This window comes from Macaca nemestrina, chromosome 15, assembly GCF_043159975.1.
Source record: "Macaca nemestrina isolate mMacNem1 chromosome 15, mMacNem.hap1, whole genome shotgun sequence".
Classification (NCBI taxonomy): domain Eukaryota; kingdom Metazoa; phylum Chordata; class Mammalia; order Primates; family Cercopithecidae; genus Macaca; species Macaca nemestrina.
Window position 1 is genome coordinate 98529459 of NC_092139.1, and position 26775 is coordinate 98556233.

At 47.8% G+C, this 26775-nt stretch overlaps 1 protein-coding gene and 1 pseudogene across 7 annotated transcripts in view; both read left to right on the top strand.

Annotated features, from left to right (window-relative positions):
• LOC105487217 (oxysterol binding protein 2) overlaps positions 1-21624 on the top strand; it is a 222089-nt gene extending 200465 nt beyond the window's left edge. For 3 of the 7 annotated variants that reach the window (XM_011750595.2, XM_071080410.1, XM_011750597.2), the window contains 11 exons: positions 1531-1723; positions 2334-2451; positions 3276-3330; positions 3504-3650; positions 4772-5017; positions 7176-7296; positions 7513-7616; positions 7687-7782; positions 7866-8050; positions 19641-19873; positions 20003-21624. In XM_011750595.2, coding sequence (XP_011748897.1) covers positions 1531-1723; positions 2334-2451; positions 3276-3330; positions 3504-3650; positions 4772-5017; positions 7176-7296; positions 7513-7616; positions 7687-7782; positions 7866-8050; positions 19641-19873; positions 20003-20145 — 1641 coding nt within the window. In that variant the 3' untranslated portion in view covers positions 20146-21624. Of the gene's footprint in view, positions 1-1530; positions 1724-2333; positions 2452-3275; positions 3331-3503; positions 3651-4771; positions 5018-7175; positions 7297-7512; positions 7617-7686; positions 7783-7865; positions 8051-19640; positions 19874-19981 lie in introns of all 7 variants that reach the window. The other 4 variants (XM_071080408.1, XM_071080411.1, XM_071080409.1 and 1 more) reach the window with 2 other exon arrangements.
• On the top strand, positions 12294-18410 carry LOC105487288 (eukaryotic translation initiation factor 4H pseudogene; annotated as a pseudogene).
• Positions 21625-26775: the final 5151 nt, after the last annotated feature.

A 26775-nucleotide genomic window follows, 5' to 3' on the forward strand; every position in this document is an offset into this window, starting at 1 on the left:
AACCAGGGTGAGTGCTGGTTGCTGGGTGGGCTCTGAGGCGGCTATGGTTCCCACATCCCCATGGAGGCCAAAGCGGGCAGTGAGCATGTTTGTTACCATCCCAGCAGAGAGGGAAGCTAGACAGCCCCCAGGGCCTTCTTCACTGCAGGTGTCAACAGAAACAGACTCTGCAAAATATTTGAAAAGATTTATTCTGAGCCAAATATGAGTGACTACGGCCATGACATAGCTCTTGGGAGGCCCTGAGAACATGTGCCCAAGGTGGTCGGGGTGCAGCTTGGTTTTATACATTTTAGGGAGGCATGAGGCAGCAATCAAATACATTTAAGAAATACATTGGTTTGGTTCAGAAAGGCAGGACAACTCAAAAGCAAGGTGGGGAGGGGCCTTCCGGGCTATGGGTTAATTTAAACATTTTCTGGTTGGCACTTGGTTGAGTCATCTAAAGACCTGGGATCAATAGAAAGGAAATGTTCAGGTTAAGATAAAAGATTGTGGAGACCAAGGTTCTTTTTCAGTCTTATAGTGGCTCCCCTTAGAGACAATAGATGACAGATGTTTCCTAATCAGAACTTCAAAAGGTGCTAAAACTCAATCTCTTCAGGGTTGGCAGGGCCTGGAAGAAAACGATCTATGTGAATAGGGATTCTTTACAGATACACGTTTTCCCGCACAAAGGACAGCTTTGCAGGGCCACTTCAAAATATGGCCAAGAAGCATGTTTTGGGATAAAATACTTTGTCTTCCTTGACTCGTAATGTTATGCCAGTCAGGTTGGAAAGTAAGTCACGATATATAGGGTTAAATAAAACCCATCTGATGAGAATTTATGGTTTTTAGGGCATGACTCCCCAGACGCCTTACATAGGAATTTGGGCAAGATAAAAAATATCAGAGCTTAGTCCTCACAGGGAATGGCGGGGGGGTGGGGGGAGCAGATGTGTTATAGGAAAGGGGTCCTGATCCAGACCCCACAAGAGGGTTCTTGGATCTCGCACAGGAAAGAATCAGGGCGAGTCTGCAGTGCAAAGTGAGAGTTTGTTAAGAAAGTAAAGGAACAAAAGAATGGCTACTCCATAGACACAGCAGCCCCTAGGGCTGCTTGTTGCCTATTTTTATGGTTATTTCTTGATGATGTGCTAAACAAGGGGTAGAGTATTCATGCCCCCCTTTTTAGACCATAGAGGGTAACTTCCTGATGTTGCCATGGCATTCGTAAACTGTCCTGGCGCTGGTGGGAGTGTAGCAGTGAGGACAACCAGAGGCCACTCTCGTCACCATTTTGGTTTTGATGGGTTTTGGCTGGCTCCTTTACTGCAACTTGTTTTAGCAGCAAGGTCTTTATGACCTGTATTTTGTATCTCATCCTGTGACTTAGAATGCCTTAGTGTCTGGGAATGCAGCCCAGTAGGTTTCAGCCTCATCTTACCCAGCTCCTGTTGAAGATGGAGTTGCTCTGGTTCACATGCCTCTGACAGATGGACCCCTGCCGGAGGCCAGGGTCTCATACCGCCACCCCTCCCTCCCCAGGCCTGCAGGGACTTCCTGGAACTAGCAGAGATACACAGCCGGAAATGGCAGCGGGCACTGCAGTATGAGCAGGAGCAGCGCGTGCACTTGGAGGAAACCATTGAGCAGCTGGCCAAGCAGCACAACAGCCTCGAGCGGGCCTTCCGCAGCGCCCCCGGCCGGCCGGCCAACCCCTCTAAGAGCTTCATTGAGGGTCAGTGCCTGGGCGGCCAGGGCAGGGCTGTCCCGTGACCTTCTGCCAGCTGGCTCTGCATATACAACTTCTGCTCCCCCACATGCATATCCCTGGCTGTGTCCATGTGTGGGCTGGGCTTGGCCAACTCTGGACTGCCTTTTTGTGCTTTGTATCTCCCGTGCCCATCACCCACTGGCAACAGTTTCTCTGCACCTAGGTTCACATTCTCAAGAGTTAAGTTTAATGAGCCCAGCTGTCCCTTGTGTGACAGGGGTGTCCTGGTGCCAGGTGGCCACCCACCTAGCCTTGGGTTGGGGGTCATGGGGATCGTGGACAGGGGTCCAACAGAAAGGGAAGCTGGGCCACAGAAAGACTGACCCACATGCTGGGAGATCGGGGGCGGGGGGGTGGGGGCTTCCAGAAAGAGGCCCCTGTGCAATGAATGTGTTGAAAGCACATGATTCTAGCAGAGGGAGCAAGGGTGGCTGCGGCCCAGGGCTGCCCAGGTGACTGAAGCAGGAGGAGAGTGAGGCCAGATGGGGGTTGAGGGAGCCCTTGGCTCTGGACTTAGGGAGGCAAGATGAGCCTTTTGTGAAGTTACAAACTAAAGCTCTGCCTATGTCTCTAGGAAGCCTCTTGACTCCCAAAGGAGAGGACAGTGAGGAAGATGAAGATACCGAGTACTTTGATGCCATGGAAGACTCCACATCCTTCATCACCGTGATCACTGAGGCCAAGGAAGACAGGTAAGGTGGCTGCATCTGGGCAGAGCCTCCCCCACCCTGGTCTTAGGCTGCATCTGGTCTTTTCACCAGCTATCTACTTGTTTACTTGGGGTTTTCTTTCCTTTAAATCTTGCTTTGGCCAGGCCCACTGGCTCCCAGCACTTTGGGAGGCCAAGGGTAAAAGGATTGCTTGAATACAAGAGTTCGAGACCAGCCTGGGCAACATGGCAAAACCCTTTCTCTACAAAAAATACAAAAACTAGCCAGGGGTGGTGGTACAGGCCTGCAGTCCTAGCTACTTGGGAGACTGAGGTGGGAGGGTCGCTTGAGCCCAGGGAGGTCGAGGCTACAGTGAGCCATGGTGATGCTACTGCACTCTATCCTAGGCAACAGAGAGACCCTGTCTCAAAAAATCAATAATCTGTCTTGCTCCAGATGGGATTTCATTGTTGTGTGAGCCTCATTTACACAAACCTAGCTGATAGAGCCTCCACACACCTGGGCTATATGGCACAGCCTATTGCTCCTGGGCTACAAACCTGTACAACATGCGACTGTACTGAATATTGTAGGCAATTGTGACACAGTGGTTAAGGATTTGTGTATCTAAACATAGAAAAGGTATATTAAAAATATAGTATGATAGTCTTATGGGACCACTGTCATATACACTATCCGCCAATGAAATGTTGTTATGCGGTGTCTGTCTATACACAGAACAGACGGCAGTGACCAGGACATTTACTAGCAATGAAAACGATGCTGTCTAGAGAGAGGATGGGCCAGGTCCCAAGGAGGCCTCGGGATTCATCAGTAACTTGCCTCCCGCTTTGTGTTTCCTGCAGAAAAACTGAAGGTAGCACGGGGACAAGTTCTGTGGACTGGAGCTCAGCAGACAATGTAAGTGAGAGGGAGCACTGTAAGGGCCGGCAGGCAGGCCCATGCCCCAGTCCAGGAGCGCCACCCTGCCCTTCACGAGCAGTGTGCCAGTTCTCAGGGTGGAGGGCAGATACCTGGAAGCTGAGGGGGCGCTCTGGCCTCTGCTGACGGGGGTGTCCCCACTTCTGTGGCAGGTACTAGATGGTGCCTCGCTCGTGCCCAAGGGTTCATCCAAAGTCAAGAGGCGAGTCCGCATCCCCAACAAGCCCAACTACAGCCTTAACCTCTGGAGCATCATGAAGAACTGCATCGGTCGGGAGCTCTCCAGGATCCCCATGCCGGTGGGTGGCTCGGGCAGGGCAGCCCTGGCAGGTCCTCTGGGGCTGCTTTCCTGTGCATGGATGAGAAGTAATGGCCTGTGTGAAGTACACACAGCCTTGGAGTGTCATTTTCTTAATGGCACCTGAGGAGCATGTAACTAATTATCTAATCGTGTACATAGGCATTCCCCAATCTTCCAAAGTACAGGGATCTTTGGGCTCTGACAGAAGGAGCCAGGGAGAAGCTCTGCATGGATCAGCAACCTAGGGAGCCCCAGAGCACCTCTGGATCTCACGGGGCCTTACCATGTCCTGGCTGTCCCGATCTGTAGATGGGAAGTGGCAGGATGGGGCTGTGTGTGGAGGGGTGGGCCCTCCTTCAGCTGGCAGCCATCCCTGGTGCCATCCCCAGGACATGCAGACTCGGTGTGGTCACACAGTGGGCTGAGGGCAGAACTTGGATCTTCATGCCACCTGGCTACGGTGGCATCTCCACCAGGCCAGACGGTTCTACTGTGTGACCCAGAACGAGTTCCTTCACATCTCCAGCCTCTGTGTCCACATCTGTGGAGTGGGGAGAATCACAACACCCCCTTCACAGTGTCCGGGAGGATGGAGCAAGATAACACAAGGAAGCTGAGACTCGTACCCGATGGCATCATGGTGGGGAGAGTGACCCTGCCCTATGTGACACTGAGACAGGGGCCCTGGGCCTAACCCATCCTGTGCCAGGTCCCATCACAGCTCAGAACATGGGGAAGACCCACTTCCTCCACCCACAGACTCATGTGCTCATTCACTCATTCTCTCACTGCTTCCTAAGATTCGGCACTGAAGATACAGCAGTGGGCCAGGCAGAACCCCTGGCCTTGGCGGGTGTCCATCCGAGCAGAGGAGAGCGACAGCAAACATGATAAAAGTGTGTAGGATGCAGCAGACCAGAAAGTGGGGAGGGCTATGAAGAAAACAGGCAGAAGGGACCAGGGAGGTGATGGCTTGGGGGCCGCAGTGTTGGGACAGGGCCATCAGAGGAGCCTCACTGTGAAGGTGCCGTCTGAGCAGGGATGTCCCTGAACATTTGAGAAAAGCAAGGGCACCATGCCAAGCCGGGGCTGGTGCCCAACCTGACTGCCCACCCACAGGTGAACTTCAACGAGCCCCTGTCCATGCTCCAGCGGCTGACAGAGGACCTGGAGTACCACCACCTGCTGGACAAGGCGGTGCACTGCACCAGCTCAGTGGAGCAGATGTGCCTGGTGGCTGCCTTCTCTGTGTCCTCCTACTCCACCACGGTGCACCGCATCGCCAAGCCCTTCAACCCCATGCTGGGGGAGACCTTTGAGCTGGACCGCCTCGATGACATGGGCCTGCGCTCCCTCTGTGAGCAGGTGAGCGAGCTAGGCTGGCGCTGGGTGGTGCCCGCCCACACTCTGGCCAAGCTGTTCCTGCCAGGCCCAAGGTGACAAATGGGATGCAGCCTCTGACCCCCACTGCCCATACCCAAGGGGCCATCAAGCTGAGGTCCAGCCAGGAAGCACGGCCTCCCATGGCAGGGGCAGCACAGGGCCTCCTGGAGACGGTGAGAGGCATGAGAACACAGCATGGTGAGGACAGGGTCAGGCCTGGTTGCAGAGACGGGGAGGATAAGCTCCAGGCCAGGATGCTGTGGAGCAGAGGTGGAGGGGCATCTGTGGGCACTGCTGGGGAGGAGCATGGGGTCACCACCGAGCTGAAGGCAGCTGGCAGGAGGAGCCTGGGTGCAGTGGGATGGACTCTGCCCCAGCCAGTGACAGCAGCCTGTCCCCGCCATCCCTTCCCCAGGGAGACATGCCAAGACCCAGGCTCAGGAGCCTCAGTGGCAGCCCCATGCTGAACCTGGGCGTCCTGGTTGAAAACGAGGGGATTCCGTTGGTGCCAGCATTGCCCTGGCTCCTGGCATGAGCATGGGACGCTGGCCATTCAGATCCTGGTGCTAGTTGAAGAGGCTGCAGCTGCGGCAAGGCCCTGTTAGGAGGTGACTGCAGTGACCCACGCAGGGGTGCGGTGGCCAGACCTGGGTGAAGGGGGAGGCCAGAACACTGGCAGCTTTTGAAGGATGAGCCAGCTGGTTTGCCGACACTTTGGATATGGGGGTGGGGGGCAGTCAGGGTGATCCCAGGTCCTTGGCCTGAACCCTGGAGTGAATGTATTTCTCCATTCAGCAGACGTTAGATGCCCTCAACATGCCAGGTGCTGCTCAGGCATGGAGGTTTCAGCTGGGAAGTGAACAGACATGGCTCCAGTTCTCATGGGGCTGGGAAAGCAGGGCGGATACTGTGGCTGCTTCCAGCTCTTTTGGGTGGTCAAGGAGCAGCTTTGCTGATGCAGAGAGAGTGAAGGGAGGAAACGAAAGGAGGGTGGAGAAGCAGCAGCTGGAGGGGTGGTACACCTGGGGTGGGGCCTGCCTCCTGACCTGCCAGAGGAGCCCTCTCCTGTAATGGAGGGAGTGGCCCACAGGGAGGCCGGGGAGGTGGAGGTGGGAGTGGAGGGGGCAGATACTGGATGCATTTTGAAGGAAGGGCAGGCAGGCTTTGCTCAGGGTTAGAGGAGAAGCATTAGGAGAGCCATAGAGGCTGCCGAGCGTTTAGTGTGAGTGGTTGGAAGGGCAGGATGCTGAAGTGTAGGTGAGGAGGAGGAAGAGCTTCCCACGGGCTCTTGGGGAGGCAGCAGCTGAGTTCAGGGCCAGCTCACCATCTCCCAGGGTGGTCTGCAGCTGGGCCTGCACTCCTGGGGCATAGGAAGCAAGTAGGCACCTTTTTCAGAGACAGGAAGTTAGGCGAGGCACACTAGGGGCAGCGGGAGCCCGGCTCTGCCCTGGTCGGGCTCTGCCTGTCTGAGGGGAGGTGTTCAGGGGCAGCTGGAGGCGAGGGGCAGGGCTAGGCTAGGGCTGCTGTCCTGGGGAGTGAGTAGACTCAGGAGAGGGAAGCCTGGGTCCCACGGCCAGAGGAGCATGGAATAAGGAAGAACAGACAAGGGAGGTTTGGTGGCACTGCCAGTAAGGCAGGGGAGGGCTGGGCCGGGGGCAGTGCACTGATGTGGATGCCTGCTCTGGAGCCAAGCTGGCCAGGGGCAGGCCCCAACTGCCCCTTGGCTAAAATCACACTGCCAGTCTGGGCCCCCTTGGTATAACACAGCACAGCAGCCGCATCTGGCATGTGGGGAGGATTAGATGAGAAGTGGACATGGAACCCTCAGCACAGTGTGACACCCTTTGTTTTATCAGTCTTCAGTGCACCTGTCACAGGCACATCTTTGAGGCATGATTTCACAGCCCAGGAGCCAGGCACTGAGAGGCTCAGGACAGCACCCGGATGCTTTTCTGCTCAAGGCAGTGCCTTCCTGGGAGCCTGCCTTGGGTCCATGGCCACCTGAGGAACAGCCAGGACTGCTCCTATGGCCACAGAGCTGTGCCTGCTGAGACAGCGCAAGCTGTCCCTCCCTGGCTGGGGGAGGTGGAACCTGGGCTCATGTCTGGCAGATGCTCACGTCCTATGGGTCTGGTCTCAGGTGAGCCACCACCCCCCCTCAGCTGCGCACTACGTGTTCTCCAAGCATGGCTGGAGCCTCTGGCAGGAGATCACCATCTCCAGCAAGTTCCGGGGAAAATACATCTCCATCATGCCGCTAGGTGAGCTGGGGCCCGGTGCCTTCCTGGGACAGAGACATTCTGCCTAAGAGGGAGGATTCTGGTGATGCAAAAGCCAGCTGGGGGCTTCCAAGGGAGGCCTCCCTGTAGGCCTGCCTCTCCAACCCCCAGCCTGGTTCTCAAGACACCAGGCCTAAGGGCAGACTGGCCAGAGCCCTGCATGGGGGGCATGACCTCTGACCTGTCCCCCGCCTCCAGGTGCCATCCACTTAGAATTCCAGGCCAGTGGGAACCACTATGTGTGGAGGAAGAGCACCTCAACTGTGCACAACATCATCGTGGGCAAGCTCTGGATCGACCAGGTCAGGGTGCCCTTGGGGAGGGGGTGCATGGCCTGGGGGCTGGCCACTGACCACTGCCTTCCTTCGCCAGTCAGGGGACATCGAGATTGTGAACCATAAGACCAATGACCGGTGCCAGCTGAAGTTCCTGCCCTACAGCTACTTCTCCAAAGAGGCAGCCCGGAAGGTAAGCAGGACCAGCCACCTCTGAGCACCCCAGGGGGCCCAGGGCAGAGTGTGCACCTACGCTGGTCCTGCCAATGTCCACAGGTGACAGGAGTGGTGAGTGACAGCCAGGGCAAGGCCCACTATGTGCTGTCCGGCTCGTGGGATGAACAAATGGAGTGCTCCAAGGTTGTGCATAGCAGTCCCAGCAGCCCCAGCTCCGACGGGAAGCAGAAGACAGTGTACCAGACCCTATCAGCCAAGCTGCTGTGGAAGAAGTACCCGCTGCCGTGAGTAGGGCTGGCAGGGGCCCCGCCACAGGCGTAGGACAGGGGTCAAAGGAGAGGGAAGGAGGACAGTGGACAGAAAGCAACTGACAGGCACAGGAAGTCGGGAGGGTTCAGTCCACACATGGGCAGAGAACAATATTATGCAGCCGACATCCCAGTGTGAAGGCAGATACCCAACAGTAAATAAATGTGAAACTATCAAACACTATGCACAGACTTTAAGTGAGGTGATAGGACAGAGCCCCTCCCTGTTACTCCCTACAAGAAATAAAAAACATACTTGAAAATAACCATAGGAAATAGAAAACTATAAAATGTGGCATAGGAAAGTCCAAATAAAACAAATAGAAATTTGACACAGAAAAAAAAAAATAACTGAAATTGAGAACCCTATGGAATGGTTTAGTAGCTAGAATCTATCACCTGAACACAGGTCAGAAGACGCAATAGAACTGAATTTAAAGAGACAAAACCCAGAAAAGACAAGAAGCTACAGGCAGAAGACAGAGTGAGGTCCCTGGAGCAGGCTCCCTGGTCTCCACTGGGAGCTAGTTTGAGTGCAGAGTCTCCCGTCAGACCTCCTGCAATGGAATCTACATTTCTGTAAGCTTGCTCAGCAAGATTGAGAGCAGGGTTTGGCATACTTCTAGCAAGAGTCCCAAAAGGAAAGAGGGACTGTACCTGAAGATAAAATAACAAAGAACTTCCTGCACCTAAATCTATGCAGTGAAACTAAATCAGAGGAAACTATTAAGCAGCCAGATTTTAAAAAGACATCACTTTCCAAGGAGCTGTCCCCTTATCAACAGAAATGGGAGCTTGAAGACAGTCAAGCGATATCTTCCGTGAGCTGAAAGATGCACTGCCAGCCTAGAATTATACACCCAGGGGGACCATCTTTAAAGGATGAAGGTGAAATCAAGGCATTTTCAGGCAAACAAAAAGCTTAGTTTGGCACCAGCAGACCTGCATGAAAGGATATACCTCAGGCAGGAGGAAACTGACCCCAGAGGGAAGATCTGAGACATATGAATGAATAACAGATACTGTGCACCTACATAAATGCTGAACAAACAAGAATAATGTGGGGTATAACATTTTAGAATGCGGCTGCACAGTAAGAAGAGGAATGAAGGGAGGGAAACTGCTCAAAGGCCCCCATGCTGCCCTGGAAGAGGATCAAGATGCACATTTGCTTGACTGTATGAAGTATGTTTAATTGCTATTCCTAGGGTAACCGCTAAAATAATCCATTTAGCTGGAATCCCAGAAGAAGAAGAAGAAGAAAACAACGAAGAGGGAGATATAATGAAGATAAATTTCCCAGAGTAAAAGTAAAGGGATGAAAGACCCTGTACTGAAGTGTGCTCAAGACAAGATATAAAGAAAAATGTTCATCTAGATCATGCGATAGTCAAAATGAAGACCGAAGAAAAATATTCTAATAGCTTCCAGAGAGGAGCAAAAGATTTTAGTCAAGGATAAAGAATCAGACTGACATCAGATTTTTCAACAACCAACATTGGATTAGTATTTTCTAAGTTACAAAATTAGAAAGCAGAATTTTCTATTTAGTCAAAGTATCATTCACATATGGGGCCCTATCCTTTGGCATACAGCCTCAGAAGTTTTACCACACGAAAACCCACAATGAAAACAGTATTGGGCTGGGTGCGGTGGCTCATGCCTGTAATCCCAACACTTTGGGAGACCGAGGCAAGCGGATCACTTGAGGTTAGGAGTTCAAGACTACCCTGGCCAACATGGTAAAACCCTATCTCTACTAAAAATACAAAAATTAGCCAGGCATGGTGGTGGGCACCTATAATCCCAGCTACTCGAGAGGCTGAGGCATGAGAATCACTTAAATCTGGGAGGCAGAAGTTGCAGTGAGCTGAGATCGTGCCACTGCACTCTAGCCTGGGAGAAGAAAAAAAAAAAAAAAAAACACTGGACATAGTACTTAAAAGGGGGAATGGAGGAAGCAAGGATGTCACAATAGATGAATAAAGGGGTTTTGTTTGCTTTTTCATTGTTTTTTGTTTTGAGATAGAGTCTCATTCTGTCACCCAGGCTAGAGTGCAATGGCATGATCTTGGCTCACTGCAACCTCTGTCTCCCAGGTTCAAGCAATTCTCTTGCCTCAGTCTCCCGAGTAGCTGAGAGTACAGGGGCATGCTGCTACGCCCGGCTAATTTTTGTATTTTTAGTAAAGACGGGGGTTTCACCATGTTGGCCAGGCTGGTCTTGAACTCTCGACCTCAAGTGATCGGCACACCTCAGCCTCCCAAAGTGCTAGGACTACAGGTGTGAGCCACCACACCCAGCCTAAAAGTTATTTTTAAAATAATTGCTAGGATCAAAGAAAAAGAGAAAATATGTCCATAATAATGAAGATTTAAAAGTTTAGATAATGTTAGCATGATGGAATTTGAGGAGAAGGGGAAGAACCTCAGGGATGTGAAGAAATGCTAAGTTCTTATTGGAAGGAAGAAACATTTATAAGATTGTTAAAATAGTAAGAGAAAATTATAATGAAGCATTATTAAGGAAGGGAAAGTTGCTATAATAAAGGTTGAGTTCATCAAAAAGATATAATAGTTTTAAACATTATGCATATAATTAAATGCCTCAAAAATATACAAAGCACATATTGATACTTAAGGAAGAAATTGATAAATCCATCACCACAGTGGGAAATTGGGAGGTCAAATGGAAACAACTGAAAACAATCCAGCAAGTATATGGAGATTGAAACAATATAGGCTATACAGACTCATGGATGAAACTCTGAGAACGTATTTTTTTCTCAAGTATACATGGAATGTATGCAAAAATTGATTGTGTACTAAACCCTAATGGAAGCCTCACAGATTTACAGAGAGTAGCATACAGACCACAATCTATAAGACAATTAAGATAGAAGTTACAAACAAACTGATCAAAAAATCCCAAATATTTGGGAAAAAAAATTAAGTTGCTAAATAACAGGCAAAATAAATTAGAATGAAAAAATGCAAAATATGTAGAACTGAATGATATAAAAGATATTTGGCCGGGCGTGGTGACTCATGCCTATAATCCCTGTACTTTGGGAAGCCGAGGCGGTTGGGGGTGGGGATCACTTGAGGTCAGGAGTTCAAGACCAGCCTGGCAAACGTGGTGAAACCCTGTTTCTACTAAAAATACAAAAATTAGCCAGGCATGGTGGCATGCGCTTATAATCCCAGCTGCTTAGGAGGCTGAGGTGGGAGAATCGCTTGAACCTGGGAGGCAAAGGTAGCAGTGAGCTGAGATCATGCCATTGTACTCTAGGCTGGGCGACAGAGTGAGACTCCATCTCGGGGGGGGGAAAAAAAAAAAAGACAAAAGACATTTAAACTGGCTGGATGCAACAAAGGCAATGCTTCAAAGGAAATATATTGCCTTAAATCATTTAAATAATGTTGAGGCTTTCTCCTTTCTGAGTTTCAATTCTAATATTAGAGAAAGTTCAACATAGAAATCCAAAGAAAGAAGAAAAAATACTTTAAAAATAAGAGCAAGAGCAAAAGCCTGTGCAACATAGTAAGACCTCATCGCTACAAAAACAAAAAAAAATGTTTTTTCTTAATTTGCCAGGCATGATGATACATGCCTGTAGTCCCAGATACTCAGGAGGACTGAGGTGGGAGGATCACTTGAGCCCATGAGGTCGAGGCTGCAGTGAGTTGTGAACACACCACTGCACTCCAGCCTGTGTGACAGAGCAAGACCCTGTCTCAAAAAATAATAATTTTTGGCCGGGTGCAGTGGCTCACGCCTGTAATCCCAGCACTTTAAGAGGCCGAGACGGGCGGATCACCTGAGGTCAGGAGTTTGAGACCAGCCTGACCAACATGGAGAAACCCCGTCTCTACTAAAAATACAAAATTAGCTGTGCATGGTGACGCATGCCTGTAATCCCAGCTACTCGGGAGGCTAAGGCAGGGGAATTACCTGAACCTGGGAGGCGGAGGTTGCAGTGAGCCGAGATCACGCCATTGCACTCCAGCCTGGGCAACAAGAGCAAAACTCTTGTCTCAAAAAATAATAATAATAATAATTTTGGCTAGACATGGTGATTCATGCCTATAATCTCCCGTATTATTCCATTTTCACACTGCTCTAAAGATACCACCAGAGATTGGGTAATTTATAAGGGAGAAAAGGTTTAATTAACTCACAGTTCTGCCTGACTGGGGAGGCCTCAGTAAACTCAATCATGGCGTAAGGCGAAGGAAAAGCAAGTACCTTCTTCACAAGGCAGCAAGAAAAGAGCAGAGTAGGGGAAATGGCCACTTACAAAACCATCAGCTCTAGTGAGAACTCACTCATTATCAGAAGAATAGCATGAGAGAAACCACCCCCATGGTCCAATCACCTCCCACCAGGTCCCTCCCCTGACATGTGGGGATTACAATTTGAGATGAGATTTGGGTGGGAACACAGCCAAACCCTATCATCCCAGCACTTTGGAAGGCTGCGGTGGGAATATTGCTTGAGTTCAAGAATTTGAGACCAGCCTGGGCAATATGGCAAGATACCATCTTTATATTAATAATAATAAAAGCAGAAATCAATAAAGTCAAAAGTTGATTCTTTGAGGCACAAGAAAACTGTTAAAATAGAAAACTACTGACAAGACTGAGCAAGACAGAAATAAATATTAATGAAAAAGGTTTAATGTGACATATAAAGTATAAAGACATAATTAAAACTTAGATCGGAGGGACAAATCTTAGAAAAATATAACAAGAACTAACTCCAGCTGGGCACAGTGGCTCATGCCTATAATCCCAGCACTTTGGAAAGCAAAGGCAGTTGGATCGCTTAAGCCCATGAGTTCAAGACCAACCTGGGCAACAGCAAGACCCTGTCTCTACAAAAAAAAAAAATTTTTTTAATTAGCCATGTGTGGTGGTACATATCTGTAGTCCCAGCTACTCAGGAGGCTGAGGCAGGAGAGTTACTTGAGCCCAGGAGGTTGAGGCTGCAGTGAGCTGTGACTGCTACTCCATATCAGCCTGGGTGACAAAGCAGACTCTGTCTCAAAAAAAAAAAAAAAAAGAAAAAGAACTGACTCTAGAAGAAATTAAAAACATGAATAGTCCTATAATAAAGTAACTGAAGCAATAGTTTAAAAATTACCATAAAGAAAACACAAGGCCCAGATAATTTTACAGGTTAATTCTCCCAATTTTTTCAGAAACATATTATTCCAATTTTATATAAAGTGTTCCAGATCATAGAAAAAGGAAATATTCACCTCTCCTATACTGTGAGGTCAAGATAACCCTCATACCAAATTAGACTAAACTAGCAGTAGGAAAATAAAAGTTCTACCTGATTTTACTTATATTAATAAATACATAAGCAAAACTCTAAAACAAGATATCAGAAAATCCAATCCAACAGTGTATAAAAAAGATAGCATTCTATAATCAGATTGAATCTATCCTGGGTATACAGAATGATATTAGAAAATTCATAGAGTAATCATATTAACAGATTTCAATAGATTCAGAAAAAGCATTTTAGGTGCCTAGATACAAGATTAATATACAAAAGCCAGTTGCACTTCAGCAAACAACTAGAAAAATGCAATTTAAGACAAGACACCAAGGCCGGGTGCAGTGGCTCATGCCTATAATCCCAGCATTTTGGGAAGCCAAGGCAGGCAGATCACCTGAGGTCGGGAGTTTGAGACCAGCCTGACCAACATGGAGAAACCCCATCTCTACTAAAAATACAAAATTAGCCACGCGTGGTGGCACATGCCTGTAATCCCAGCTACTCCGGAGGCTGAGGCAGGAGAATCACTCGAACCCAGGAGGCGAAGGTTGTGGTAAGCCAAGATCACACCATTGCACTCCAGCCTGGGCAACAAGAACAAAACTCCATCTCAAAACAAAAAAGAAAAAAATACCAATTAACAGCATATAACATCAAGAACCTTGCAATAAATCTTATAATATATTCAAGACCTCTATAGAAAACATTATAAAACTTTAATAAGAGATACCAAACAAGAGATAAATAAATGGAGAAAGATATAATGTTCATGGATAGGAAGTATTGTAAAGATGTCATGATCTAAAAAATCAGTAAATCAAACAAAACCCCAATAGGGACTTTCATGGAACTTGATATTAGAATTTTTAAACTTATATCGAGGAATAAAGGGCCAAGACATTTCTGAAGAAGACCAAAGAGGACTTACCTACTAGATACCAGGATTTTTATTTTGAAACTCCAGTGGAACAGAATAGTAAGCCCAGAAACAGACCCATGGATATATGTACCTCTGATATATGACAAAGGTGGCATATCAGATCTTGTGGGAACATGGAATGGCTCACCAAATGGATATGGGTAAAAATGATTATCCCTATGGAAAAAGATGCACTTAATCCCTCCCTCACATTATAAAGAAAATCAACTCCAAATAATGGCCTAACAATAATATTAAGTTTGACTTATTGTAAACAATGACTTAATAAGTTTAAAAGGATAAATATCTTTTAGACCCTAAAGAAATATTAAGACACAAGCATTCATATATTTGACCATATTAAAGTACTTTTGTTCATTGAGAACTTTACTCACTAAAAGGCAATTTAAAGAAAGTGAAAAGACGATGCATAAACAAACTTGGAGAAGGTAATCATAATACCTACCTACACTTGACAGAGGATTATTATCAAGAATACAGAGTATTTTATCACAGTTAAAAATAATAATTTTTAAAAGATCACATAAAAAACTTTTTTTTGAGATGGAGTCTCACTCTGTCACCCAGCCTGGAGTGCAGTGGTATGATCTCAACTCACTGCAACCTCTGCCTCCCGGGTTCAAGCGATTCTCCTGCCTCAGCCTCCTGAGGAGCTGGGATTACAGGTGTGCACCACCATGCCTGACTAATTTTTGTATTTTTAGTAGAGACGGGGTTTTGCCATATTGGCCAGGCTGGTCTCAAATTCCTGACCTCAGGTGATCTCCCCACCTCTGCCTCCCAAAGTGCTGGGATTACAGGCAAGAGCCACCATGCCCAGCCCACATACAGAACTTCTAATCAACAAATAATGTAAAAGTAATGGGAAAATGCACAAGAGTCATGAACAAGAATTTTGCAGAAAAAACATATATAGACAGTCACCATATAAAAACCATATATGTTGAAGAAGCCATAGATCTACAATATCTCTGATATATTGCTGCTGGCAATGTAAATTGGCACAACACTCGGGAAAACAGTTTGGCTTTACCTCCTAAAGATGAAAAATCCACCAGGCGTGATGGCTCACACCTGTAATCCCAGCACTTTGGGAGGCCAAGGCAGGTGGAACACCTGAGGTCAGGAGTTCGAGACCAGCCTGGCCAACCTGGTGAAACCCTGTCTCTACTAAAAATATAAAAATTAGCCAGGCATAGTGGCACACGCCTGTAATCCACATGCTACTCCAAAGGCTGAGGCAGGAAAATTGCTTGAACCTGGGAGGTGGAGGTTGCAGTGATCTGAGATGACACCACTGCACTGCACTCCAGTCTGGATGACAACAGTGAAACTCCACCCCCCCGCAAAAAAAGATGTACAATCACACAATCATAACACAGTAATTCTACTTCTAAAAATATACTCGAGAAATTCTTGCAAATGTACAACAGGACTTATGCATAAGACTATGCATGAGACTATTCTAATAAAAACTTGGAAACAACACAAATTTATTGAATGAATAACTGTGGTACGTTCATATGAAGGAATATGTACAGTAGCTAAAACTAAACCCTAGTAACATGAAGCAATATAGGTAAATCTTAGCAATATAATAAGAAAAAAAAAAAGCAGAAGGTGCTGCAGCAGTACTGGTGGCCATGGTTCCTGTAGCCAGAAGGAGTTGCCCACAGAGCCCCCCATACAATATACATAGGAAATCTACCTTTTAATATGGTTCAGGGTGATATAGATGCTATCTTTAAGGATCTAAGCATAAGGAGTATACGGGTAGTCAGAGACAAAGACACAGATAAATTTAAAGGATTCTGCTATATAGAATTCAATGAAGTGGATTCCCTTAAGGAAGCTTTGACATACGATGGTACACTGTTGGGTAATCGGTCACTTCATGTGGACACTGCAGAAGGCAGAAAACAAGATAAAGGTGGCTCTGGATTCAGAAAAGGTGGCCCAGATGACGAGGATTCAGGGATGACTTCTTAGGAGGCAGGGGAGGTAGTCACCCAGATGACTGGCCAACAGGCCCCGCAATGGGCACCCATGTCAGAGATGGTCCTCCCCTCCACGGATCCAACATGGATTTCAAAGAACCAACAGAGGAGGGAAGAGCACAAAGACCATGACTCCAGCTTAAACCTTGAACGGTTGTGATACCCCTCAATCAAGTAGCCAATCCCAACTCTGCTATCTTCGGGGGTGCCAAACCCAGAGCGGAATTCGTCCACAAGGAGCAAGAATGAGCCTGCGGTTGGGAGGGAGTGGGACTTGGGGGGTTGGAGCAGGACCACAGCCTGGTGAGTCCCTGGGCTGTGTTCCTGCTGCTTCCACTTCCGCGCCTGCCACTGGCCTCCCCACAGTGAAAACACAGCTTGTTGAGTGCATGCCAGCTGTTAACAAGTGGTTTTTAGTACATGGTGGGCTTTGCTGTATTTATGTAGCGCCTGTTTGTGTGTTTTTTTTCTTTCTACCACTGCTTCCCCATTTTCCTTCTGTCCTTTTCCTCCCAGCTCCTTGTTTTCCTAGCAGCACATGGGGTTCACCGGAGGATCGGAGGTGGCTGTGTGGGGGAGTCATTTGGGCTGCGGTGCTGCATCATTTTTCTCCTTGGCTTTCTCTTTTTACCTTAGACACTGGCCCGACTCCAGGCGTTTCCTTTAATTTCTTCAGTGTTTCTCTTCTGACCTGCATGCTGAGTTCTGTATTGCGTTGGCTTCCAACAAAAACCAGAAGTCACTGACAGACTGAACTGCAGTATAGTATTCAGCTGTGATGGACATAGAGAATTGGAGGCACCTTGTTTTCACAACTAGGATAAAAATAGCTGTTAATCCTTGCAAGGTCCTTTCCATTTCTATTGAGAGGGAGCCCTGGCTCCATGACCCCTTCCCAAAGTGGACTGTCCAAAGGGATAGGCTCACATGAGAAACAGTGAGACCTGAAAGTGGAGACTGTGGAATAGTGGTAGGGAGTCCATGGAGAAGATACAGTGAATGTTCACATGCGTTCACGTGTTTTTGTTCCTGCTCTTTCGAGGTTGTGTCCCAGCTAGTTCACTCCTTTCACCAGACATGGTCGAGGTTCCCCTCTCTGGCCAGCTGCAGCAAATGGCCAGATGGTTTCTTTTCTGCTGGGCCGAGGCACTTTGGGGGTTGGGGGTAGTGCTGGCACTGCACTTGGTTGACTGCAGTGCTGACACAGCGTTTCCCCAAATCCCTGTTGCCTGTGTGTTTGTGTTGATCTGTTCCTAATACAGACAACATAATGAGATACTGTGCTTCCCACCTCCCCTTCAATTCATAGCCAAAATGGTTCTAGAATCTGGTACTTTACTCATTTCCTTTGATAAATGAAATTGTACTATGCAGAGCTGTCAGGAAACTTCAGATAACCGTATAGGACTTTAGCTGTCTAGGTCTGTGGCTGCATCTTGGGGACACACTTGATTGTTCCCATGTGCAGGGTTCAGCACTTACCTGGGAGTGGTAGGGGTTAGGCTTTTGAGCTTGAATGCCTATGTGTGAACAGATTAAAAATGCTTCAGTACCCAAATCCCAGTCTTCCCTTTGAGGAGCAGTTGGCGGGTGGCTGGCAGCAAGGTCCTAGGAAAGAGACCCTTGCCGGGTGATGGCAGGGTGGGGCGCCCAGCGGAGTGTGCTTAGTAATTGGTCACCGGCTGTCATCCTTGGCTTCTCCTACTGTGTCTGTGTTACAAGTCCTCAGCAATCCACAGAACTTACTCTCTCCTTTCTTCCACCTGTCAGCTTCTCTGCTTCTGAGATAAGAACCATTTCTGTAACATCAGTACTTAAGAAAGACATGCATTATGTGGTGTAATCAAGCCTGATGCTTTCAGATCATCTACTTACATCTTCAATGTGGATAAGATAAAGAAACAAAACAAATGCATCTAAACTTCTGGGCAATCCAGTTGATTTTTAAATGTAAGAATGGAATTCCAAACACAACACATTCAGCTATATGACAGAAAGTAAATCTATGGATATGGTATTTTGTGAAGGATCTTTTCAACAAAAGAAACCCTTACGTAATTTACACACACACACACACACACACACACACACACACACACACACACACACACAAGGAAAGATGGACTAACTACAACCCAAGTAGAGAAAATATGAACAAGGCCTGCTGGACAGTTACACAACCTTGCACTCAACAACTGTGGCAAATGCGTTCTCTTCAATCACATGGAACGTGTGCAAAAACTGCCCATATACTGGGCCATAAAGCAAATTTCAAAGGACTGAAATTATGCCAAGTATATTGTCTGACTCCAAGGCAATTATGCTAGAAAAAAATGACTAGAAAAATCCCCATATAGGCTGGGCGTGGTCGCTCATGCCTGCAATCCCAACACTTTGGGAGGCCAAGATGGGCAGACCAATTGAGGTCAGGGGTTCAAGACCAGCCTGGCCAACATGACAAAACCCCATCTCTACTAAAAATACAGTAAAATTAGCTGGATGTGGTGGTATGCCCTGAAATCCCAGCTACTCAGGAGGCTAAGGCCAGAGAGTTGATTGAACCCAGGAGGCGGAGGCGGAGGTTGCAGCGAGCGGAGATCAGGCCACTTCACTCCAGCCTTGGCCACAAAGTGAGACCCGTCTTTTTTTTTTTTTTTTTTTTTTTTTTTTTGAGATGGAGTCTCGAAATGTTGCCCAGGCTGGAGTGCAATGGTGTGATCTTGGCTCACCGCAACCTCTGCCTCCCAGGGTTCAAGCAATTCTCCCGCCTCAGCCTCCTGAGTAGATTACCTGGGATTACAGGTGCCTGCCACCATGCCCGGCTAATTTTTAGTAGAAACGGAGTTTCACTCTGTTGGCCAGGCTGGTCTTGAACTTCTGACCTCGTGATCCACGGGCCTCAGCCTGGCAAAGCGCTGGGATTACAGGCCTGACACACTGCGCCCGGTGGAGACCCTGTCTTTAAACAATAAAAATAAAAAGGCCAGGCACTGCAGCCTGGGCAATAAGAGTGAAACTGTCTCAAAAAAGAAGAAGAAAAAAAAACATAATAGAAAAGAAGAAAAGCCAGGAAATACTAAGCTAGGCAATTCCCAGATGAGTCTAATGTGGCAAAACCGAGGCAGGTTGGCCATGTGAGCATGGGAGGTGTGGGGAGCAGAAAGCAGTTGTTTGCAGCCACTGGGTTCCGCCGGGTGGGCTCACTTGGGTGGGCCCAAGGCCAGAGGGAGTCCTGGAGGCCGGGAGCTGGAGGGTGGGGAGACACCGCCAGGCAGGGGAGGGCGGCCTTGCAGGTGTGGTCCCACTCACACCTCCACCACCGCCACTGCCACCGCCACAGGGAGAACGCGGAGAACATGTACTACTTCTCAGAGCTGGCCCTGACCCTCAACGAGCACGAGGAGGGCGTAGCGCCCACCGACAGCCGCCTGCGGCCCGACCAGCGGCTGATGGAGAAGGGCTGCTGGGACGAGGCCAATACCGAGAAGCAGCGGCTGGAAGAGAAGCAGCGCCTGTCGCGGCGCCGGCGGCTGGAGGCCTGCGGGCCCGGCAGCAGCTGCAGCTCGGAGGAAGGTGAGGCCGGTGACTGGAAGGGCGCCCCGCACGGGAGGAAAGGGGTGCCCGGGTGGGGGTTCCGCGGGGACGGATTCCGGGGGAGCATGCCACCTGCCGACCCACCAGCCCACTGTGCCTGCCCAGCAGAGAAGGAGGCGGATGCCTACACGCCACTGTGGTTTGAGAAGAGGCTGGACCCGCTGACCGGGGAGATGGCCTGTGTGTACAAGGGCGGCTACTGGGAGGCCAAGGAGAAGCAAGACTGGCACATGTGCCCCAACATCTTCTGAGCGCCACCCTTGCAGCAAATACAGGCGCCTGCACAGCCCGGCCCACCTGTTTATTAATGCACTCAATTTAGTACTGAATGGTCTTTCTCCCAGCCCATTCCCAGCCCTTCCTGTTTCCTTTCCTATTTTTTTTTTTTTCCCACACTTTCTTGGGACTCCCACCTTGGAAGGAGGAAGGGCTGACCTGGGTTCTCTTCAGCCCCCAGGTGCGCCGGGTCACCCATGCCCCTTCATTATGGACCTGGGCCCTACTGGAACCCCTGCCCCAGTTACCACAACTCAGGCCGGCTGGCCCGGGCCACGGGCTGGGCAAATCACCAGCCCCCAACCCAGGGAGGAACTGGCCCCTCCTAGGGAGCCTCTTCGACTTTTTTAGAAAAATGATCTCCATTTCTTTCCAGCCATGATGTTTAGTAAATATTTTTAGTACCGCAGTTAGCAGACAGCTTTCCAAGTGTGCTTTCTTGCCACAAAAGTGTCCTGGCAAGAGCCCCTTATTTTTAAGACATCAGGAAGCCAGACCCCTTTGAGTTGGGATAATTTTGTAGCTCAACATATCAAGTCCTCGATGGTATCTGAGCTGCCCACACCCCCACCTGCCAGGGCCCCACAGAGCCCAAAACAGAAGGGGGCTGCCCCAGCCCAGCAGAGCACAGAGAGTTTCTCGAGCTCCCACCCACAGATGCGCGAGGGGGTACTGATGGCATCCCCCATGTGGATTTGAGGGCAGCAGTCCCTGGCCTCGCCCTAGCCAGCCCAGGTGGCTCCCTAGCCCCAAGAGGCCAGGAAGGGCTGGAAGGCAGGGCCTGCAGGTGCTCCCCGCCCTGAGACCCAGGCCCCAAATCAGCAATAATGAACAAACCCTTGGCCCAGCCTGGGCTGGTGACCCAGGCACCAGAGACCTTGCATCCCTCCTCATCCTAGGAGGCCCCTGGGGTGCCCCATCTCAGTGCCCCCTGAACTCTTTATTTGCCTAATTTATATATAGAGAGATATATAAATATATATAAAATAGCTATTTTGCTTAAATTTCTACAGTATGTAAAAGTGAAAAAATGATGAAGACGGGCACACCTGTCTGAGTTTGGCCCTCATGTCAGCTGTGCCCTTCCCTCTCCTCATGCCCCCTTCCAGCGGCTTCTGCCAACCATGGGGGGCTGGACCACCATGGTCACTGACCCAGCCCCTCAGAATCTCACACTCCAATCCTTTCCATTTCAGTTTAGTCCTAAAAGTTCATCACAGGGTTTTTCTTTCTACTCCAGGACTGGTTTTGTTTTTATATATACATAAAAAAAAAAGTGAAAACACCAATGTGTGAAATGCCTTACGATGCCCACTGGAGAGGCGGGGTGGGGTAGGGCAGGACGGCCCCACTGGGGCTCCCACAGAGCTGTGGAATGTACCTCTCCCCAACACTGTTTTGTTAGCAAGCACCTTTTGACCAGTAATAAAAAACCTTGTCTTTGGAGTTTTCCACTGCCCTGTCCCTCAGTCTCTCTGTGTCTGGGTGGAGGGGGCTAACATAGAAGGACAGGTGACAGCCTACAAGGTGGCATGGGGATAGAGCATGGGGTGAAACAGCAGGGGGGTCGGGGAAGAGAGGAGGTAGGAGACCCAGGAAACTGCCCAAAGGGCTGGGGAGAGAGTTGCAGCTCTGTCAAAGGCTGCCCTGATGCTGTGGTCACAGGGCTGACCTGAACCCAGCTCTGCCCTTTGGAAGGGCAGTGTTTCGGAAGGGCAGTGTTTTAGCCAGGTGGAGACCACCAGCATCCCCCTCCCGTGTTTCAGTTCCTGGAGCTGTCTAATGGGAGGTCTTCAGGGGGAAGGCCAGCCCTGGTGAGTTCCGTGTCACTTGACAGCAGCAGCCTGGGTTGCACTTCCAGGTGAGGGATGGGTGGAGCAGGGCACCCCAGGGTCATCAGGGCCAGTGCTCTCACCATCTGCCTCCACACCCTAGCCCTGTGGGATCTGGGGCTGGCCCTGCACAGCTCCTTCCCTGGCTAGGCTTCCCCATCTGTGGGGCGGTGGCCACTAGCAGGGGGTCCCTGCTGAGGAGCTGGTGGGGCAGGTCTCACTGGAATAGAAGTGAGATGGAACCTCAGGATGCACCTGACCCAGAAGGCAAGGGAGGGGACAAAGGCCAGTCTACTGAGGCAAAGAGAGGGTTCTGAAGAGCTTGAACAGGAAGTGACATCAGGGCAATGTTTTAGAAAGACTACTCTGACCAGCAGGACACAAGATCAACCTACACTCAGTGGTCCCACATACCCCAGCCATCGCTGAGTAGAAAATATAATAGAAAAAAAGATCTACAACATAGGCCATCTGACAAAAATACACAAAACCTGTAAAAGACCTTTATGGATATGACAAAGAGGACCTTAGTTAAGAGGGGAAATACATCTTCATAGAAAGGTTCACATTCAGTTATGTTAGTCCCAAACCTATAAATTCAACATGATCCCTATCAAAATCCTACCAGTAGTTCAAAAGCTTGACAAGTTGATTGTGAAATTTATATGAGAAAGTAATTGTAAAAAAAAAAAAAAAAAAAGCGAAAAGGGGCCAGGTGCAGTGGCTCACACCTGTAATCCCAGCACTTTAGGAGGCAGATCACTTGAGGCCAGGAGTTCGAGACCAGCCTGGCCAGCATGGCAAAACCCCATTTCTACTAAAAATACAAAAATTAGCCGGGGGTGGTGGTACACACCTGTAATCCCAGCTAGTTGGGAGGCTGAGGCAGAGAATTGCTTGAACCTGAGAGGCAGAGGCTGCAGTGAGCTGAGATCATGCCACTGTACTCCAGCAAGAACTCGGGGGACGATGAGGGGACCATGTGGGCTTGACCTGCAGATGCCCAAACAAGCTGGAAGCCTACTGGGGACACACAGCTTCCTTTTTCTCCACTGCGCTCTGATCACCACCTGGCTGCCATATAGTGTATTTGTTGATGGTGTGCCTCCCTACCCCAATGGACTGTGAGCTTCATGAGAAAAGGAATCTGGTCTTACACATTGTAGCATCCCACTGCCTGGCACATGGTAAGTGCTCAATGAATAGCTGTCGAAAGAATCAACACCAGGCCAGGAAGACCAGCTACAGCAAACACTCAGTAGGACAACACCTGAGCAGTGGGGGGTGTGACTGCAGTACCATGTTGGGAGGAGACTCAGAAATGGAACTGGGGAAGAGCCACGCCCAGGGACCCAGGAAACTCCTGCCTCCCCCAAACTCTGGAGTCCAAATTGCTGCTCCTGACAGACTGTGGGATAGGAGTCAGATTCTGTAAGTGGGGAAGAGAAGGCCTGAGGTTCCCTCATCTCCAGGAACATGGCTCAGCATGAGGGGAGCTGGGAGGAGTGGACAATGGAGAGATACATTTCAAAGTGGAACACAGAACAGGACCAGAGACAAACTCAATGCTATTTAACTTACTGTTTTTATGAAGCTAGCCAGCATACATAACTTCAGCAACAAAGCCTGATAAAGACAGTGTGAAAATAAAGGGAATATATAGTTCAGTCTCATGGAAGAAAAGAATTTTCATAAATCCAAACAAGGGAATAGCAAATAGAATCTAGCCACATAGAAAAGACTGAATCTCAGGTTGGTAAGGCCATGCCCAAATTAGGTTTACTGCAGAAATGCAAGAATGGCTCAGTGTTGTGAAGCTTTCCATGGTAAATAATTCATTACATCAGCCAAAGGACTTCTCCTTCTGGCCATAGGTAAACTAGGTTCCTGGAAAATATTCCTTTGTGGAAAACTAGACAGGTTGGATAAAATTTCTTAAATGTTGGCCGGGCGTGGTGGCTCAAGTTTGTAATCCCAGCACTTTGGGAGGCCGAAACGGGCGGATCACGAGGTCAGGAGATCAAGACCATCCTGGCTAACACGGTGAAACCCTGTCTCTACTAAAAAAAAAAAATACAAAAAACTAGCTGGGCGAGGTGGCGGGCACCTGTAGTCCCAGCTACTGGGGAGGCTGAGGCAGGAGAATGGCATAAACCCGGGAGGCGGAGCTTGCAGTGAGCTGAGATCCGGCCACTGCACTCCAGCCTGGGCGACAGAGCGAGACTCCGTCTCAAAAAAAAAAAAAAAAAAGGATTTTTTTACATGTTAAATGCATCCATCAACTGGAAACAATATGAGGAATACTCAAGTCAAAAACTAAGTGGGTATGAAAACCTGGAGAGGTAAGAAAAGGTCTGAAATATTTTATGTTGCAATTATTTACAAAGCCTAATGAACTTAACTGTAAGTTTTCACTGCCTCAAAAAAGCCTCCAAAGGTAGGGCATATAATAAGAGATTTGGGGCCCCCAAGGGCTATACCTTCAATGTAATGGTGAATCCAAAATAAAATACAAGAAAAATCACTTGTCTTAAAGGTTGGTCCTGAGCAGAGAAAAACAAAATCCCCCTAAGAATTTGTAATCAGGAGTGGACCCTCAGTTAGTTTTGTAGCCCAAATACACACTACCTGAATGGCCCAATGAAACCTCTGATAGAGAACGTAACATGGTCCCAAGCTGGCAATGTTCCCAGTCACTTGGGGGACGCAAACAAGTCCTCTCTGGAAGATATCTCCTTCATTCTAGGCCTTAGAGAACCTCAGATATGAAATTGCAGGGAAAATGAGCAGCTCACAGTATAAAATCTTCAAACACACAAGGCAACAAGCACCCACAAGAAAGGGCAACCAGAAATAACAGATATCAGAATCAGACAGAAAACTCTTCCACATAGTGAAATTATCAGATACAGAAGAGAAAATAAGCACGTTTAATATATTTCTAGAAACAGGCAGCTTGAAAACAAGTGAAGAGTAAATATTCAAAAATACTAAACAAATTTCAAGAAAACGTTTTAAAATCACTAAAAATAATCCAGTGAATAGTTTTACAACAGATTACACAGCTGAAGAGAGTATTAGTGAAGCAGAAGTGAGATCTGAAGAAATTTGGAATACAACACAGAGACATAAAGAGGTGAAAAATATCAAAGGGAAGTTAAGACATGAAAGGTAAGATCCCATATATGTCTGATCTATTTCAAAAGGAGAAAATAATTTTTTATGGAACAGAAGCAATCTTTGAAGAGTCATGGCTAAAAGTTTTTCAAGAAATCATAAAAAACACCAATATATAAACTTAAGCTCAACAAATCCTAATTATGGTAAATAAAAAGAAATCCACAGCTAAATACAATATAGTAAAACTGCAAGATTACTAAGACAACAAAACCTTACAAGCAGATTTTTTTTTAATTACCTTCAAAGAGCATCAATTAGGCTGGGTGCAGTGGCTCACACCTGTCATACCAGCAGTTTGGGAGGCTGAGGCAGAAGGATTGCTTGAGACCAGCAGCTGGAGACCATCGTGGGAAAATAGAAGAGACCCCATCTCTACCAAAAAAAAAAAAAAAAAAAAAAACTAAATTAGACATAGTGGCATGTGTCTGTAGTCCTAGCGACCCAGGAGATTAAGGCTAGAGGATTGCTTGAGCCCAAGAATTTGAGGCTGCAATGAGCTAATACCACACCACTGCACTCCAGCCTGAGCAACAGAGTGAGATCCTGAAAATTCATCTCCAAAGGAAGGCCAATTAGACCGAGAACAGATTAGACTGAGAGTTAGCCTCCAAAGGAAGTCAGAAGACAAGTATTACCTCCAAAATAGAGAAGAAAATGTTAGTATTCTCCTCAGTCAAAATATATTTTCCACAGGCCACGTGTGGTGGTTTATGCCTATAATCCCAACACTTGGGGAGGCCAAGGTGGAATGATCACTTGAGGTCAGGAATTTGAGACCAGCCTGGGCAATACAGCGAGACTCCATCTCTACAAAAATAAAATAATTAACCAGGCATGGTAGCGTGTACCTGTAGTCCCAGCTACTTGGGAGGCTGAGGGGGGAGGATAACTTGAGCCTAGAAGTTCAAGACTACAGTGAGCTACACAATCATCCTGTCTCTGTCTCTCTGTCCCTCTCTCTCTCTCTCTCTCTCTCATATATACAAACACATATATATGTGTGTGTGTGTGTATGTATGTGTGTATAACTAAATTTAACATACTCAACAGTATATTAAAATATTTTTAAAATATATATATATGTAGTGTCATGTGGAGTGAGACTATGAGTTAAGATTACATAAAACTTACCAGGCAATCACAGAAGGAAGAACAATACTAAATTACTTCCAAAGCAGTAGAAGAAACACATTGAATGCAGCGAGGAAAAGCTCAGTAAATCTAAAGAAGGCAAGAGAGGAGAGGAAAAAAGAATGTAGAATAAAAATCACAAATAAGAGAATTCATCAATAATACCTCAGTAATTACATAAAATTAAGCTATCTAAATGCTTCAAGGAAACAATATGGACTAAAAATAAAATCCAGCTATATGCTATTTACAAGAATACACCTAAAACATAAATATATAAACTAAACAGACTTAAAGGCAAAAAATATTACTAGACGTCAACTACTAGAATTTTTGAAGTCACTTTGTAGTGATAGAAGGTAAAACTCATAAATTTCTAAAACTCTTATGCACCTAATAACATCTCAAAATGTATAAAGTAAAATGGATAAAGAGAAAGATAAATCCTCTGTGATAATGGAA